An 18,405-nucleotide genomic window follows, 5' to 3' on the forward strand; every position below is an offset into this window, starting at 1 on the left:
TGATTCATAAAATCCCTTTTTATAACCACTGTTGGAAAATAATTGTTGCAGTTGTGGTGGTGGAGTTGTGGTGGTGCAGTTGTTGTGGTGGCTGCAAAAACAAAAAGTGGGGAATTAAAGGTCATACTTGACTCAATACTATGACAATACATAAGACATCACTACAAAATGAATAAACCCTTTCTTCACAATTATGAGAGCTGGTGTATGTAATTTGAATTACACGACTGCTACTACCTCCATCTTTAACCACACTGTGATTGATCCTGCAGATATGACTGTGTTTATGTATACGTTTGTATGAGCGAGGCGTGTATGCCACAACACTGGCACATCACCTCCTTGTGCACAGAGGGCACTTGAACTTGTGTGTGTGATGCAATAGCTGGCGTTTTTCTTCTTCAACAAAGGGTTGAAGAGAGGAGGGAAATCATAACACCTATATATACCAGACAGTAGCACAAATTTATAGAAATAGTGACACCCATAGTGAAGATTTTTTTCAAAGTTTTTGCAAAAAAAACCAAAACAAAAAACAATATAATAAACATACCATGCCAGTGGATTTACCACTAGCACATTAGTATACTAGGTGAGTACGTGGCTTAATACATTAGTAAATTGTAAACAGTCTGTTTTGGTCCTCAGTGCAAATGCTTACAATAGTCCGTAGCCAGACTATCTTGCTTGTTGATTAACATTGACTTTTCCAAGAGATTGGTTCTGGTCTCTATCTCATTACAGCACTTATTGATATGCCATAGCAGACAGGTGGACACATCACGTCAGCTCAGCCTAGTTAGTTGTGAAAGATTCGAAGGTGTAGCAGAGGTCCTTCATCTAGCATAGATGGACTGAGTGTATTGACAGCATATTTGTTTTACCAGCAGAACGTGATCAAGAACACGAAACAGGCCAGGAAGAAAGGAAGTCAGAATTTCCACAAACTCAGCTCTCAGGAAGTCAACAGTCATTGGGTTTTTTTTTTTATTTGAAATTTGATGAAATTCATAGGCAACTGATAAAACAGATGACTTCCTATGCATTTGATTAACTGAATTTGTGAACCATTTGATTGCAGACAACATATTTTCCTCAAGATATTTTTTTACTACTTTTATTAATCCCCTTGGGGCAATTCTTTGTCTGCGTTTAACTCATCCTAGCTATGTAGCTAGGAGCAGTGGGCAGCTGCCGTGCAGCACCAGGGGACCAACTCCAGTTCTTCTTTCCATTGCCTTGGTCAGGGGCACAGACAGGAGTATTAACCCTAACATGCATGTGTTTTTGATGGTGGGGGAAACCAGAGCACCCGGAGAAAACCCATCGCAGACACGGGGAGAACAGGCAAACTCCACACAGAAAGGACCTGGGATGACCCCCAAGGTTGGACAACCCCGGGATTTGAACCCAGGACCTTCTTGCTGTGAGGTGACAGCGCTAACCACTGCGCACCCCCCCCCACCGCCTTTTTTTTATGTACCTCTTATGAAATAAATCAGGACTTCTCAAAGTCCGGACTGAACAGCAAGTCAATCCAGACCCAGTCCATACCTCGTGTTATGAATACATTACGAAGTGTACATAACGTCTTTATGCATGCTCAATAATCCAGGTGAGAAAATCCAAGCAAGTTGAATCAGTTCAACTGGATACAACGTTTATTGACAGATACGCTTCATCACTCGTGTAAGTGACCTCTTCAGTCTAAACTGACTGCGATGTGCATAGTGTACATAACGTTTTCTATTTTGTGTGTATTTACTGTCGGGTTCACGTTACACCGGAGAATTTACTTTGGGTGTGGTGCGAAGCTTTTATTGCACTTACAGTAATGTAACGTGACGACTGTAGTTGTCAACTCGTGTAACGCTATCTTCACTCCACCGTCACTTCTCTCTGCTCTGCGTGTGTGTGCGCGCGTGTGTGTGGAGGGGCTGAGCCTGCCCTCAATGAAACAGAGCAGAGAGGACAGACGCCAGTGCGTTCATAAACGATAATAACAAGTAGCCTACCGGTACGCGAGCTTTCGTTAGGGTTACAGCCAATCAGAGGAAGCGTAGGGCGGGTTTTCAAAATGAACATTTGCGTTTACATGCACAGTTTAGTCGAGCTATGGTTATAGCTCGATTAGTTCATTAGTCCGACTACTGACTTTGGTCCCAGTATACATGCGCGGGGGGGAAATCGATTTACTGAGGGAGTCATGTGGGCTCCGCTACGATAGGTGGCGATATGCACTCTTTCAGCTTGTTTGTATTGGGCCATCACCTGTTGACCTATTACGTCACACACAAAGCACAACAATCGTCGTAGTGAACTAGGAAGTTAGCGACCCCTCCGAAGAAGACTTCCTCCCGTCCATGTATTTTAAAATGTTCAGCTCTTTCAACTGAGTAAGCGTATACTCCGTCTCTTCATCCGTCCAAAAATGAGCTCTCGATGTTTTCGCCATGTTTGCAGTTACTGGCTTCCTCTTCTTATGTCTCCCTCGTCTTCTGTTTACGCTGTTCGACTTCCGGGTCAGACTTGGCGCGCGGAAAGTTAGCGCGTGCATCGCCTCGACCAGCTCCAGTCCGACTAAGGTGTATACATGCAGAAGTAAATCGACTTCCAATCGCATTATCTGGGTGTGTTAGTCCGACTATTACAACTTCGATTTCAGTCGAGCTAACATGTTTACATGCATTTTAAAAGTCCGGTTTTAGTCGGACTAACGCAATAATTCGATTTTTAAGTGTCATGTAAACGTGTGTGCCTCCGGCTGGCATTACACCTTTGTGTCTAGGAGGCTCAAGCAAGTGATCGCAGGCAAACAATGCCATTTCTCCCACTTCGTTCGAATGTATTATGACTAACTTGACTGTCTTGAATTTGAATGTATGTTGCTTAAAAGTTATAATTAAGTTGATTAAATGTTATTTTGTTATCGCCAATCGTTCCTGATCTCTGCAGCCTGTTGCACTGGTTGAACGTTTCTTCTATCGTAAATTTGGGTGTAAAGTCCACACTAACGGCAACGTTGAAAGCAGTTAGTTTGATTAAAGCTGTATCTTACACCTTGAATAAAAATCAGATGCGGACCTTTGAGTAATAAGTTTGAGAACCCCTGAACTAGTCATAAGCCATACAGCAAATATGCGTCAGTGAAGGTGGCGGGTCCGTGGAGATGATGGTAAAGTGCTGAGGGAGGGTCTCTCATTTAGTAAACTTACCATAAAAAAAACTGTCATCCACCTTCTTTAAATCAAATCTTTACTGTGATCAAATGCAGACGCTGGAATATTCACAAGATGTTTTACATTTCTTGAGAAAAAGTGTTTGCAGTAGCGGACCGTGCATTTTAGACCTAGGCCTTCGGTGAGACGTCAACTCCTCATAATTACCCAAAGACAGCCGTCATATCGCCATGCTACAATGTTTTAGTCCCAAAAGTGTTTATCATCGCCATCATCGTTATTTGACACTTTTCCCTTTCACAACAATGACATCGTGTGGCGACATGGTGTAACGTACAGCCTTACTGGAAGTAATACCGCTGGGCATATAAATATGCTATCAAGAAACTCAACAAACATATCCCAGCCGGGCCGCTGGGCATAAAAACAATCAAACATTAAGCAAATCAAATCGCTGCACAAAAAATACATTTGACTCACCAGTGTTGTCGATTTGAAGACAAAATCCATTCTCCTTTCTTTCTGGATGAAACGGTCGATCACACGGCCATAGAGCACTCCTATGGCTTTTAAATAAGACAAGCCAGGTTTTTGGAAGCCTGTGTAGTTCCATGACCCCTTCTCTGACGAGAAAGGGAAGCACGCCCAGCAGTAGTTTTCCGCTTTGCTCGGATCCAGTGAGCCACGGGTACCTTTCGTAGGTGCTTGCCTGGAAGTGCCGCACATACGTCTTCCCCGGTTGGGTCAGAGCCGCTAACTGTGGGGTTGATCTGCCTATCTCCACAATCCTTTGCTTTTCCCCCAAACGATCGTCTTGAAAATGGTGTGACTAATAAATCTGCCACCACATCATTCACGAGTTCTCCTTGAGACATTATTCTCATTCACGGCTAGCTAGCTTAGCTAACTAAATCAAAAACACAAATGCTAGCTAACATTCGCCACCAACTACCGCAACCTAGGCGCTGCTGCTGATTGGCTGAACAACTGGTCACGTGCCTGTATGCAGCGAGGTCCTATGACGCTGTGTAAGTATAAAGAATACGCCCATCCGCTACACATCAAAATCTGATTGGTTGAGTAATCTATCAATCCCGTATTAACGCCTGACTCATTTAGATAGCGGAGACCTTCACTCGAGATGCCGAAGGCGCTGGCAGGAGTAGTCTTCTCACACAGTTACAACAGAGGGGAAAAGCTGATTGTGTGGTGGACACGTATTGGGGACAGAATTCAACCCAGGAACTAAGGGTTAAGTCATGGTTGCCCTGGCAGGTTAACGCAGGGTTAAGTTATGGTTACTTCGGCTCTACAATTGGATGATTTTTTTTGGCCGAGCGACAGCAAGCAGAGCCTCCCGAATTCGTATGTGTAGTCAAAATCGAAATGTAATGCGATATTAACAAATTGATTGGAAGATTGTATTATATTTATGAAAGTGTTCTCCTTTTTCTGTGGAATCTTGGGCCTTCACCGAAGGCCTAGAAGGCCCTGACGGTTCGCCACAGGGTGTTTGTAACCAAATGGCACTCCATTCGATGAATCAAACGCATAGGAAATCGCCTTTTCCACCGGTTGCCTATGACTGCTATCACCCCCCCCCCCCAAAAAAAAGAGCTGATTAGACTGTTCCTTCTGGTCTGTTTCGTGCTCTCGCCCGCCATCTGTCGGTGAAACAAGACGCCGTCAACATGCCCAATCTCTTGTCTGCGGTCAAGTCAGCCGTCATTCGCCTTTGCGTGGTCATAATCAGCTCGCCATGTTTCGAGTGCGCAATTAATCAAACCTTTACGGTAATCGCATGAAACAGCTGTTCGAAGTGGCTTTCGAATAGTCTCAAAAGTATGGGACAGATCACAGGTGTTACAGCAATACTGTGCGAGCCGGCGTGGAAGAATGAGTCGAGGGGCAGATCACATTTTAATATCAGCTCCTGTGTCCCATACACCGCATGACCCCGGGAGGGCTCTTTTACTTTCACACCGGCCAGAACTGACTACACACAATGATGTCCCCCCTGATGTCACAATTAGCGACACCAGTCTGAGTCACGGTCCTACAGTCAGTTAGTAAACGGTCTTCTACTTCGTCCGAGTACAGCCCCAAAACAAACAACACAACGGTGTTGCTCCGTGGACGTCACTGCCAGCTGTTTTCAGCTTCCGCCTTCTTGAGAGGCGGCTTCGTGAGCTCGAGAACTTCTATTTTGTTACTAGCTCTGAGCTTAGCTTAGTTTAGCAGTTAGCTCTATTACATTCGCAGTCAAAGCAGCCTCGTTAAAACGATGGTTTGTGGTGACTGCTCCGTAGTTACAGATAGGTTGTCTCTATTAGAAAGACGTGTCCATGAGTTAGAATATTTTTTTTCGGCTAGGATTACGTTAGATGTGACGGGCTCTCCAGATAGCCTTAGCCCCGGGCCTGACAGCAGACCTGCTATTGTTAGAACTAGCTCAGCTTCGTCGGCAGATGCGGCGGGATTTGTCTGTTTACCGGCGTGGGAAGACTCGTAAGAGCAAGCTACCGGTCTTGTGCCTGGTCTGCAGTCACCTCTCCTGACTGCAAACCGGTTTTCGCCACTCACCTGCCCTGCTGGTAGTCCTACCGGCCAGCGTGCTTCTCTTGCTCCTGTCGACAGAGTAAAGCAACGCACGCTAGTGATCGGAGACTCCATTACCTGCAATATTACATAAGCTTCGCCAGCCTTTGGTTCAGTTTACCCGGGGCCAGAGCCTCCGACATAGAGGATAATCTTAGGGTACTGGCATCACGGAGGGAGAGTCAGGGAACCCAGGCAGACAGCAGCACTACTTTCAGCAACATTGTTATTCATGTCGGCACCAATAAAGCTAGGATGAAGCAATCAAGAGATCACAAAAGCCAGCCTAGTCAGAACGCTTGAGTTTGCCAGAAAGATGTGTCGGCATCGATTAATTGTCTCTGGCCCCTTACCTGTGAGGGGTAATGATGAGATGTACAGTAGACTCACCTCAATGAACCACTGGCTGGCTCGTTACTGTAATGAACAGGGTTGCGGCTTTGCTGATAACTGGCCTTCTTTCTGGGACCACCCTTACCTGCTGAAAGCGGACGGCATTCACCCTACTGAGGACGGCGCCGCTCTTTTGTCTAGCAATAGACTAGATAGCTGTTTACGTTTAGTTTGACACTCGGGACTTATCATTCAGCAGGTTGCAGATGATTAGAGAGCCTAATAGGTTTAAATCTAGTGTGTCAAGTAGTTGACTCCACATCCGCAACATGACTAATGACTATTGCAAACTGTTCTCTTCTCTCACATGTCTTTTCTCTCTCTCTGAACGATGTCTTCTCCTTTCTCTTTTTCTGTTTGTGAATGGTATCATGTGATACTCCCTTGTGTGCACGTGCAGTCGGTCCTCCTCCCAGGTCTCCGTGGTGATGGTGGTCGCCACCTGGATGCTGCTTGGCATTCCCCTCATCACATTTTCTTTTTATATATCTTATAAATCCATATAATTTTTGTTATCATGGTTGTTTTTTTTTTGGCTTGGGTCCTGGGCTGTTCCGGTGGCATCTGAACACTGCTTGGCATCCTGCGCATCATATTCTTCATACAATCCATTTTATAATTCCATTATAGTTCTGTTATCCTCTTTCAATGTTGTATTGTGTAAATTGTGTAAACACAACATCCATTGTACGTTGTCCGTCTTAGGAGAGAGATCCCTCCTCTGTTGCCCTCCTGAGGTTTCTTCCTATTTTTTCTCTCTGTTAAAGAGAACCCGGGTCTCCCACACCACCAGTGACCACGTTAACCAGTTGACTAAAAGGTCCGACCCGTTAGCCAAGGGCTAGTGAGTCTAGTCATTCGTGGTCAATACACTACCCCCCTCCTTCGGGAAGCGCGTCCCCGCGATTCAACATATCAGCTCCCTCACGCCTCCGGGTGCACGCGCTTCCGATGGCCTCACAGTCCCTCCATCCAACTTCTGACACCAATGTAGTGAATTCGGGGGGCAGCCAGGGTACCGTCACAGTCGGGCTGGACCCTTTAGTCGACTGATTAACGTAGTCGCCCGTGGTGCGGGAGACACAGGTTCACGCCCCGGCTGTGGCGGTACCCGGGCTGCCCCCCGAATTCGCGACAGTACTGTATTTAAACGTCAGAGAGACATGGTCGAACTTGAACAGCAAAATTGAAAAAGTCAAAATATTACTTGAAAAACAAAACTGAAAACAGATATTGCTAATCTAACAAACATAAGAAGGCCTATAAAGCGTGAAATGTAAAAAAAGAAAATATTGAAAGTCTTAGAACTTAAAAACTACTAGAATGAATGTGGGTGGTCATTTTGACTGCCACGGTTTTTAAACTCTATATTCTGTCAAGACAAAATACCTAATTGAGATATTAATGCATTAAATGTGTTAGTATGTCTGTTAAGAAACTAACGCCAAAATTAACATTTTGACAACTTTTAATATTATTTTTCAAACAACTTAAAATGGACGCTGTCCAACGCCTGTAAATACTGCAACGAGTCGGTGGTAGTCATGGTGCGTCTGTAACGGCGTCTGTAACCAGACATGTCGACAATAATCAAAAATCAAATTTAGACTATTTCTGTGCACTGGAGAACGCTGGTTTTGTTTTGTTTTTCTTCCTAGGACAGAGCAGTGAACTTCGCGAAGGAAATGATGCGTCCAAAACACGTCATAAATAGTGACATGACGCGCCCGATCACGCGCAAATTACAAGACTGTGGCGACGCACAATTGAAGGTAGCTTCACCAGGGGCTGCTGCTCCTTTAAGGCAGACGTTCAGAGTGCTGACGTAAGCACTGCTTAGAGTTTCCGAGGTGGAGCCATGTTCGCAGGAGCCTAGCGGTTAGCTGGTTGCCACGAGAGATTGTGCTGTATTCGTGTCGTTTTGTGTGGCGAGTATGGAATTGGAACGGAATTGACTCGACTCGATCTCTCCGTCTCCTCATTCCTGCACTCCCACAAGACGGTCATTTTGTCCGCTCATGGTCGTTTTAGGTAAATCTTATCATACTTTTTGTGTGCAATTGATCTAAAACTCATTTTAAATGCAAATATATGCAATTTTAGGAGAATTGAGGGGGCGGCGGGTCTGTATCGTTTTTTTCCCACAAAATTATTAAACTTTGAAAATCCAAAACGGTTATAACGACCGTCTTGGTGGTTCTATTAAAACACAATTTTTGGGCGTCCGAGTGGCGTAGCGGTATATTCCGTTGTCTACCAACAGAGGGATCGCCGGTTTGAATCCCCGTGTTACCTCCGGCTTGGTCGGGCGTCCCCACAGACACAATTGGCCGTGTCTGCAGGTGGGTATGTGTCCTGGTCGCTGCACTAGCGCCTCCTCTGACAGTTACGCTGAAGAAATGTGCACACATGTTATGAACTACTTTTACTGTGTAGTTTTTGAGTAATCTAATGTTAAAATCCCTTCCAGAGGACAAAAATAACCCCTTTTGCCTAAATTTTTGTGGGATAAAACCATTTTCTTCCATAAGTGGTCAATGATTCTAATATTTTTGGAGTCAATACTTCTTAGACTACTTGCACAAATACTATGAACTACTTTTACTGTGTAGTTTTTGAGTAATTACATGTTCAAGTGCCTTCAAGAGAACAAAAATAAGCCTTTTCGACTAACTTTGATGTGGGATAAAGACAATTTCCTCCATAAGTATGACTCATACTGCTGGAATTGGTAAAACAATATAAAGAGCTCATAGTATTTGTACAGTATAATTCTATGTAATTCCACAGTGTACCTGTCTTGAACTACTTATGGAAGAAATGGTTTTTATCCCACCTCAAAGTTAGGCAAAAAGGCTTGTTTTTGTTCTCTGGAAGGAACTGACATTAAATGACTCAAAAACTACACAGTGAAAGTGATTCATGTTATTTATGCAAGTAGTCTCAAGGGTCAGTGCTTGGTCCCCTTCTCTTCTCGATATCCACCACCTCACTTGGTGCAATCATCCGCTCCCATGGTTTCTCATACCGTTGCTATCCTGACGATACCCAGCTCTTCCCATCATGCCCACCAAATTACCTCACAGTCTCGGCACGGATATTGTCATGCCTTGCTATCTCTGCATGGATGAAAGAACGCCACCTTCAGCTTAACCTATCTAAGACTGAGCTCTTTGTCATCCCAGCCAGTCTATCCATACAACAACAGATCAGTATCCAGCTTGGATCAACCCACCTCATGCTGACAAAGTCTGCCCGAAACCATGGTGTCATGATTGATGACCAACTAACATTTAAGGTTCACCCCCGATTGCTCAGTCGTGCCGATTTACAACATCAGGGAAATTAGACCTCCCTGTCTGAATGTAATGACCACGGATAAGGAGACTCGCTGGCCCTTGGCTAATGGGTCAGACCCTTTAGTCGACTGGTTAGCACAGTCGCCCCAGGTTCACGTCCCGGCTGCGGGGGATTTCCGGCTGCCCCCTGAATTCGCTACATTGGGGTTCCCTACGTGGGGCGAAATGGTTCTCGGTGATGGAATTCAAGTCTATGTATTACCAGGTGGAAATGGCCTAGAAGAGGATAAAACTAAGACCGCGTTCACATATCCTTTGGGCTTTAATGAGTTCAACCGTATGCCGCAGGGTGTGACCAACGCGCCCAGCACATTTCACCGCCTAATGGAAAGATGTGTTGGAGATCTGCATTTAAGCGAGGTGCTTGTATTCTTGGATCATTTTATGGTCTTTTCTGCGACACTTGAAGAGCACGAGTCAAGAGTGATGACAGGGTTACATCGTCTCATATGTCTTAAAATTGTCACCCGAGAAGTGTTTGAAGCCATCTGTAAAATACCTCGGTCACGTGGTAGATGCCCAAGGAGTCCACACCGACCCAGACAAGATCTCCGCTCTCAAAGATTGGCCTCGTCCTGTGAACAGAGAAGAGCTGAAGCGTTTCCTGGGTTTCGCAGGGTATTATAGGCGTTTTGTAGAGGGCTATTCTAAGATCGCCAAGCCTCTAAACTCTCTTATTATCGGGTGTTATCCACCCAAAAAGAGGGGTAAAACCTAAAAAAGAGACCGGCCCCCGAATTGTGTGAATCCTCGAGCACCTGTCGGTGCAGATTTGACAGCTGAATGTGAGTCTGCCTTTAGAGCCCTCATCGATAAACTCACATCGTTCTCGTGAGGGGCATCCTGCGGGTGTCTAGATTGGCCATCTGGTTCTGTGTTAGTGTGTCCTGCTCGGTACTTGATGTTAAATCTGAAAGTTGACAAGGCAGCCAGCCAACCAACGATGTCCGGCGGCATCCAGTTTGGCGGAGGTGAGGACATAGGTGAGTGGATTATTATCCGTCAGAACTGTGATGTAGTATCCTAGCTTTGACAAGTAAGGCACTTACCAGTGTTGGAGCCCATCAGTGAGGGGGCGCTCGCCGCCTGCCGCCCAATGACTGCTGGGATAAGCTCCAGCATCTCTGCAACCCCGTTTGGAATAAGTGGCTTGGATAATGGATGGATATACTTGCCTCGAGGAAGAGTGCTGTTCCGTTGATAGAGAGTCGTAGCACATGTTGTGTAACACATGGAGATCTGCAAGATAAGACAATTGTAACCAAGTATATTTCGAACCAGGGTTGTACTGCACCACGAGGCGACATCGCTAACCGCTCGACCAAAGGGGTCGACAGGCTTATGAGTCTTTTTCTTTTTAGTAGTTTACAGTAGTCCCCCTTTCCCGGAAGCGCTTCTTTATTCCCGCGCTCCGGAGAGACTTATGGGGATCTGCATGCTTCCGGATCCCACCGCTGCGCTGCCACCAACGTAACCGAGAATATGCTTGTACTGTACCACGAGGCGACATCGCTAACCGCCCGACCAAAGGGCCCGAGCCCCTGGCCGATTGGCCAGTGAGTCGTTCTTTTAGTAGTTTACACAATGTTAAATAAAGACCAGTGAAGTAGACTTACCTGTCCGGGTGTTCATCCGTACCGAAGACGTAACATTTATTGGCGACGAGGATCAATCCGGAGGGCAAAGAAAATACGGTGGTTGTAGACGAATGCAGAGACCCGCTAAAGGAGTAGCTTAACCTGCTACCGGCTAACAGGCTATCCTGCTCACGCTAGCCTGCTACGTCCCAGATTCCAGTACGGTAGGAACTTTTCAGTAAGAGGGGGAATAGAAACGTAGCAACGTCAAAATGCCAACAGTTGGCACGCTGGCATCGTTTGATCCGAAAACTCAAAGCTGGGAGGATTACTGCGAGATAATGGGGCAGTTTTTCCGCGGCCAATCACATCGAAGAAGTAGATAGACAGACGGCTATTATGTTAAGTATTGTAGGCGCCCAGACATACAGCCCAATGAAAAGTCTACTCAGTCCTGCTAAGCCAAGCAGTAAAACATATAAGGAACTGGTCAAGTTGCTGAAGACTCGTTACAACCCCAACAGCCATCGAGGTCATGCGGAGCCTCGAGGAAGAGTGCTGTTCCATTGATAGAGTTGCAGCCGTGTACACATGGAGGTCTGCAAAGTAAGACAATGTTAAATAAAGACCAATGAAGTAGACTTACCCGTCCGAGTGTTCGTCCTCCGTACCGAAGACATAACATGTGAAATCTGTGCCATAGAGGTAATCGCTGAGTTTTCCGCAGATTGCGAATTTTAAAGCTAAATATGCTAGTTTGTGAGTTGGGTAATTTCTCTCACTCTTCGACAGACCTCTGCTGGCGTAGGCTATTACTCGGAGCTTTCCGTCTTGCTCTTGATAAAGAGCAGCTCCCAGACCCAAGCATCTGTGTGTAGCACACCGCAGCAGAGCTACAGCACAGTCCCCGAAAAGGGAAACCGGAGTCCCCTCCTGGAGCCATGCCTGGGAAGGGAGCTCGCCGGCGAGCGTCCGGTGGCCCGGCCCGAAAAAGCAACATGGAGCAACCACCCCGTGGACTCACCACCCGCGGGGATGGGCATTGGGGTAGGGTGCAGTGCAGGCCGGGTGGCAGGCAAAGGCGGGGGCCGGGGCGTGCCGATTTCCAGCATCGCAGACTGGTCCTATGGACGTGAATTGTCACCTCTCTGTAGATACTTTAACCATTTATATTGTAGCGAATTCGGGGGACAACGCAACCACAGGAACTGCCGCGGCCGGGAAGCGAACCCGTATCGCCCGCACCGCAGGAGACATCGCTAACCGCTCGACTAAAGGGTCAGACCCGCCAGCCAGCGGCCAGCGTGTCTACTTATCCATGCACGTTACACTACCCCCCTCCTTCGGGAAGCATATCAGCTCCTTCACGCCTCAGGGCGCCTACGCTTCCGATGGCCTTACGGTCGCTCCATCCCACTTCTGAGACCAATGTAGCGAATTCGGGGGACAACGCAACCACAGGAACTGCCGCGGCCGGGAACGAACCCGTATCGCCTGCACCACAGGAGACATCGCTAACCGCGAGACTAAAGGGTCAGACCCGCCAGCCAGCGGCCAGCGTGTTTACTTATCCATGCACGTTACAATATTGAAAACCGGACGTAGTGTGTTGTGACAACATGCGAGCTTTGCCAATTCCGACGCAATTTGATAAATTGACTTGTATGCTGCATCCGCTGTCTTTGGAAAGGGCGAAACATGGCAGGAGAAAGTCGCTAACGCCGTATTGCATGTCAGCTCGCTCTGGCCCGTTTTACTGATACGCCAAATTAAGCGGCGGCCGGTGTGACCACGAAGACGCGAGTGACGGCTGGCTTGACTGCAGTTGTCTATGCCGGGTAGAGGACCCCCCCCCCTCCCCTCTCTCTTGTCATTACGAAGGACCGTATCTTTATACTTTTATTTGTTTGGCAAAAGGACCAGATTTCCCCGTTTCTTTTATTTCAAACACCAGGGTAATAAACCCACCGATCATCCGTTTTAACACGTCACCACCACCAACTCATGGTATGGGTATGGACGTTTCAGTTTCGTTTGTTAAACAATCTTTTTTTCCCCAAGTATTCTTTTCTCCAACCAGTCCGCGCTTACAATTTCATTATAGACCGCGACGACAAAGTTGTTTACAAAAAATAAATAAGATGAAGGCGACCAAACCTTGACTGTGATGGAATACAGTCCAACTCAAGCTAAATCCCAAATCTGTGCAAGTTCATTTTCACGCCGTCGGCGACTGAAGTGAACGGAAACCTGCGGGAAAAAAAAACACATTCAAACCATCTGAAACACGGTTGTGTGATTTGAAAACGGCTGGGAGTAATGTAAAGTGTATTTGATCTGCAGTTAATTGCATACAGCATGCAAAACTCAGGTTCTGTCCTTTTAACCTGTCTCAATACTCGTATAGAAGACATGCAAAAAAAGTTTATACCTCCTAATATTCTGATTTGTGGCTTAATTTCGCAGATAAACAAGAATGCAAACATGAATTTCTAGCAGGTGTGCTGGGGTTTTTTAATATATTGGGAGTGCGCTGAGCGTGCAATCACCGGTGCAGCTGCTTATCATATAGGCCTCTGCCCACGTGAACAGTAAAAAAAAAAAGTAAGTGGGTAAGCTGAGACAGACCCTAATGGTGCCAATGATATTGCTGACTAGTAGGGTAAAGATGCTGTCCCGAAGACGGCCAAACCCCGCCCCAACTCCGCCCCCTGCCGGCTGGGCACGTCTCTTGAATGATTCCCCAGGAGGACGGCATTAAGGAACACCCTGAGGAAGGCAGAGGTTAGTAACGTTAAGTGGATTTGCAGGGAATGCAAGGAGGAAACTGTAGTTTTTTGCATACTGTTTTAATTTGTCTGCGTCTTTGTGAGGAAGAGCACTTTGAGCTGCATTTCTTTTATGGAAGTTGTAAGTTATAAGGTTTATTATTATTATAGTCATAATAAAGTGTAGGTTAATTTATATTATTTATTTGAAAGTTTGCCTGAAGATTACACAGAGTAAGAACTGAAACTTTCTTTTACTGACAAATGAAGGATGTGAAAATGTGTGACTTGCAGACCTTTAGTGTAGCGATAGCTTTGGTCAATGTACAATCTTTTGTCAAACTGAAAAGGATTCAAATCACCATAGCCCATCCTGTTATAAAAGGTAGGCATATATTAGTGGTGTGTTAAAATTGTATTGTCTGTGTTTTCACTTTATATGTTGATGTTTAAATCTAGTCCCCGTCATTTCTTGTGGGTAGTTCTGGGTTATAAGGTTGATTTACATCACTTTTTTCCTGGGACTACACATTAATTTACAATTCATGATTTTTTTTGTTGGTTTGTTTGGTTTTTTTTAGGCCATGTTAAGAAGAAATATAGTGTTAGGAAATCATCTTGAAGCTCGAAACCTGTACAACTGATTTCATTCACCAAAGGAACTTTGAACATGGCTGAGGAAATATCCCTGTGGACTTCTAACAGGTTGGTTGACAAAAAGTATATTTCAAAGAGAAGTATAAGGAAATATCAGGAAAAGCATCGTGTCTCTCGAATTCTCCCAGACAGCCTGGTAGTCAGTAACACTAACAGAATACTGGATGACTCTTCATCTAGTAGTAGTGATAACACTTCACTCTTAGGTGGTAGTGACACTGGGATGATCTATCTAAATCCCCAAACACCAAACTGGACTCTTGCAAACAAGTTTGCAGAGCTTACATCAGCAGAAGGAAGTGGAGTGTCTCATGGCCAAGATAACTCCCACCCAGAACCATCGGAATGCATGGACTATATCAAAGCCAACATGAAATTCCATGGAACTGATGATGTGCACTTAGACACCGTGCAGCAGAAGGAGAGCAAGTGCACCAAATTCTTAAAGAGCCCTGAACTGCAAAGGGATGATTCAGTTAAAGTATCTGAAAAGCTGAAAGAGCTAAATGTGGACTCTCATGACTTTCCTCAAGATGGAGATGTGAGCAAGAGTACAGAGACAAGTAAAAAGAATCTTCCCCATATGGATGTCATACTGTTTGATGCATGTGAGGATAGCAAGACCCCTCGACTCTTTGCAGCTATGAAAAAGCGTAGTGTTGCGGGCGACACAGAGCATCGCCCCTACAAGTGCACTCACTGCGACTGGGCTTTTAAGAAGTTTTGCAACCTGCAGAGCCATTTAGAGACCCATACTGGCTTGAAGCCACACATATGTGATATATGTGGCAAAGCATACTCTCACCAAGGCACACTACAGCAGCACAAACGCCTACACACTGGTGAAAGACCATATCACTGTCCCTTCTGCGTCAAGACCTATATCTGGTCCTCAGATTACCGCAAACATATCCGCACCCACACTGGTGAAAAGCCCTATGTCTGTGATACTTGTGGCAAGGACTTCGTGCGTTCTTCTGACCTCCGAAAGCATGAGCGGAACATGCACACCAATGACAAGCCTTACCCGTGCACACACTGCGGTAAAACCTTCAACAAGCCTCTCTCACTAAAGCGTCACGAGCGCAAGCACTTGGGCGAGAAGCCTTTCTGCTGCCCTGACTGTGGGAAGGCATTTGCCTTGGCAAGCCGTATGGCAGAGCACCAGAAAATCCACAGAGGTGTGCGTCCATACATTTGTCCAGTGTGCTCCAAATGTTTCACAAAATCCTCCAATCTGTTTGAGCATGAGGCCATTCACAGCGGAGTCCGGCCTCACAAGTGCAAAGAATGCGGAGTGGCCTTTGCCATGGCTTCACGCCTAGTACGTCACCAGTATGTTCACAGTGGAGAGAGACCCTTCAGTTGCCCAGGTTGCAGCATGAGTTTCAGCCACTTAGCCACGCTGAAACATCACCAAGAGCAAACCTGTGCAGGGAGGATATTTATCTGTAAAGACTGTGACAAATCATTCCAGTGTGCCTCAAAGCTCACGCAGCATATGCTGAGCCACAAGGACAAGACTGTCTGAAACCATTTGAAGACAGGTATACATCTCCTAATAAAACATCTCTGCAATGCAATGACAACATTCGTTCAATTCATTTTACAGAGCAAATTCAGTTACCAGATTAACTCAAATGAAAAGTCAAGTCAATTCAAGTCAGGTTTATTTGTATCGCCCAAATTCACAAGGTAGTCCCGAAGAACTTTACAGTCAGTACAATATTCAACAGTATACGACATACAACACCCTCTATCCTTGGACCCTAAAAACTCCATAAGAAAAACCTTATCAGGAAAACAGTATGGGAGAAACCTCCGGAAGAGCAACAGGAGGGACCCCTCTTCCAGGACGGACAGACATGCGATAGGTGTCAGATGCACAAAATACACAAAAATAACAAATTATAATGTGACATCATAGATTACACAGAGCAAGGCAATGTAGAATACATACAGTTAATGAATAAAATTAAGCAAATTCAAATGTGCCAGGTAACAAAATTGTAAAGAGAGTGCAAGGCAAATTTAGTGAATATGTGACCATCCAAGACAATGTCAGGAACCCCACAGATGTAGTCAAGAGCCGGCGGGACCCCGCAGCACAAACCAGCTCTGCCCAGTGGGGCCCTGCAGAGAGAATAGACTTCACATGCACACAAGAGGCGAGGCAGACTTCGACACAGCATTCACACAAAGGGAGAAAAAAGATGAGAGAAGTGATGACGGTGATGTAGAAGTTGTCATAGTCTAAAAGTAATTTTAAATAAGAATAGTGCAAACGATAGCATAAATCTCCAGGAGGGTGGGATTGTGTCCAAGGGAAAACAGGACACATCAGAAACAGGCTCCGAAGTCATCAGGGCAGTCAAGACAGAGAGAGAGAGAGGTGAACCATGGTCATCAGAGACAGTCCATAAAGGAAGAAAAATTTGTCCTGGAAAGTGAGAAAGAGGGAGCCAGAGATAGAGAGAATGAAAGAGAGAAAAAAAGAGCGAGGGGGACAGGTGCACAACATGGGCATACATGTGCTCAAAGATACAAGCAGGTTAGGACAGTGCGATGCATTCAGAAAGTTTAGGGAACATTCTTGTCAGTAGGACAAAACCAAGAGATTACTGATAAGACCTACAATTATAAATAAATTGAGACTGAGACCCTCCTCAAAAGAGGATAGTTATGACAAAGCTCAGAAGGAAGTCAAATTACCAAAGAGATAAGACACCTAGTTGAAAGGTAATGAGAACAGATGGGTTTTCAGTTTAGATAGTCAAGAGTCTACAGTCAGATTCTCTGATGGTGACTGGGGGACTCCTCCAAAGAAAGGCTCTGCAGCCTGCAGACCTCTGTTTAACGCTGGGGACAGAGAGGAGGCCTGCATGTTGAGAACGGAGGGCACCAGAAGGTACATAACACTATGAGATCTGACAGATATGAGGGGGTAAGCCCATTAAGTATGTTATAGGTTAACAGCAGCACTTTTAAGTCAGATCTAGAATGAATGGGGGAGCCAGTGAAGGGAGGCTAGAATTGGCCTGATATGGTCAAATGTGTCCATTAACATTGTAGCAGCAGCATTTGAACCAGCTGAAGGTTTTTAGTGATAGCAAGTAGCAGGCCGGGAAACAGGACATTGCAGTGATCTAATCTGGATGAAACAAAAGCATGGATCAGGATCTTAGCATCAGCCATGGACAGAAAAGACTGAATTTTGGCAATGTTTCATAGTTGGGGGAAAAAAAGAGGTCTTGCTGATTTCTCTAATGTGAAATTCAAAAGATAGGGCTTGATTAAAAATAACACCATGATTTTTTTGGCCGTGGAACTTTTGGAGGTCACAGTTGTCGACAGATGACGTTTCTCGGCCATGAAGGTGACTTTGTCTTGCAGGGCCGATTGTTGTTGGAAAGATAGGGTGAGAGTTGATCAGCTACAACACTTTCCAAAATTTTGGAAATGAAAGGTAGGTGTGAGATTGGTCTGTAGTTATTGAGAAAACCCGGATCAAGAAAAACCAGATTGTCATTTGAAGCTGCTTTCAAAGATTACAAATCCATGACGTCACTGACTTTCTAAGTGTAAGTACATTGAGAAAACAGATTTGTTCCCTGATTTACTTGCACAATTACCACGGGCTTTACATGTCTAAATGTAAATAAGTGAGGTGTGAATAGTTCCTAGATTTTGGTATCTGTATTGTTCTTTCAGTTGTGTGACTGTTTTAGTCATAGTTGGTTTGACAAGCATAACAGTCATGTTTGGTTTGGTGACTTGTTTTGTCCTTAATATAAGCCTGCACAGTCTCAAACTCATGAAGATGAAAAGGGAACAAATGATTCACAAGACGATAACAAACCATGTTACTGTTCAG

General features: G+C 45.3%; 1 protein-coding gene across 1 annotated transcript; it reads left to right on the forward strand.

Moving 5' to 3' along the window:
- The first annotated feature begins 9,694 nt into the window (after positions 1 to 9,694).
- znf648 (zinc finger protein 648) lies at positions 9,695 to 16,062 on the forward strand. The gene is made up of 4 exons (XM_056276802.1): positions 9,695 to 9,818; positions 10,045 to 10,236; positions 10,387 to 10,512; positions 14,660 to 16,062. Exons 1-4 carry the CDS (start codon positions 9,695 to 9,697, stop codon positions 16,060 to 16,062), a joined length of 1,845 nt encoding a protein of 614 aa, XP_056132777.1.
- Positions 16,063 to 18,405: the final 2,343 nt, after the last annotated feature.

This window comes from Lampris incognitus, chromosome 3 (genome assembly GCF_029633865.1).
Source record: "Lampris incognitus isolate fLamInc1 chromosome 3, fLamInc1.hap2, whole genome shotgun sequence".
In the NCBI taxonomy this organism is placed as follows: domain Eukaryota; kingdom Metazoa; phylum Chordata; class Actinopteri; order Lampriformes; family Lampridae; genus Lampris; species Lampris incognitus.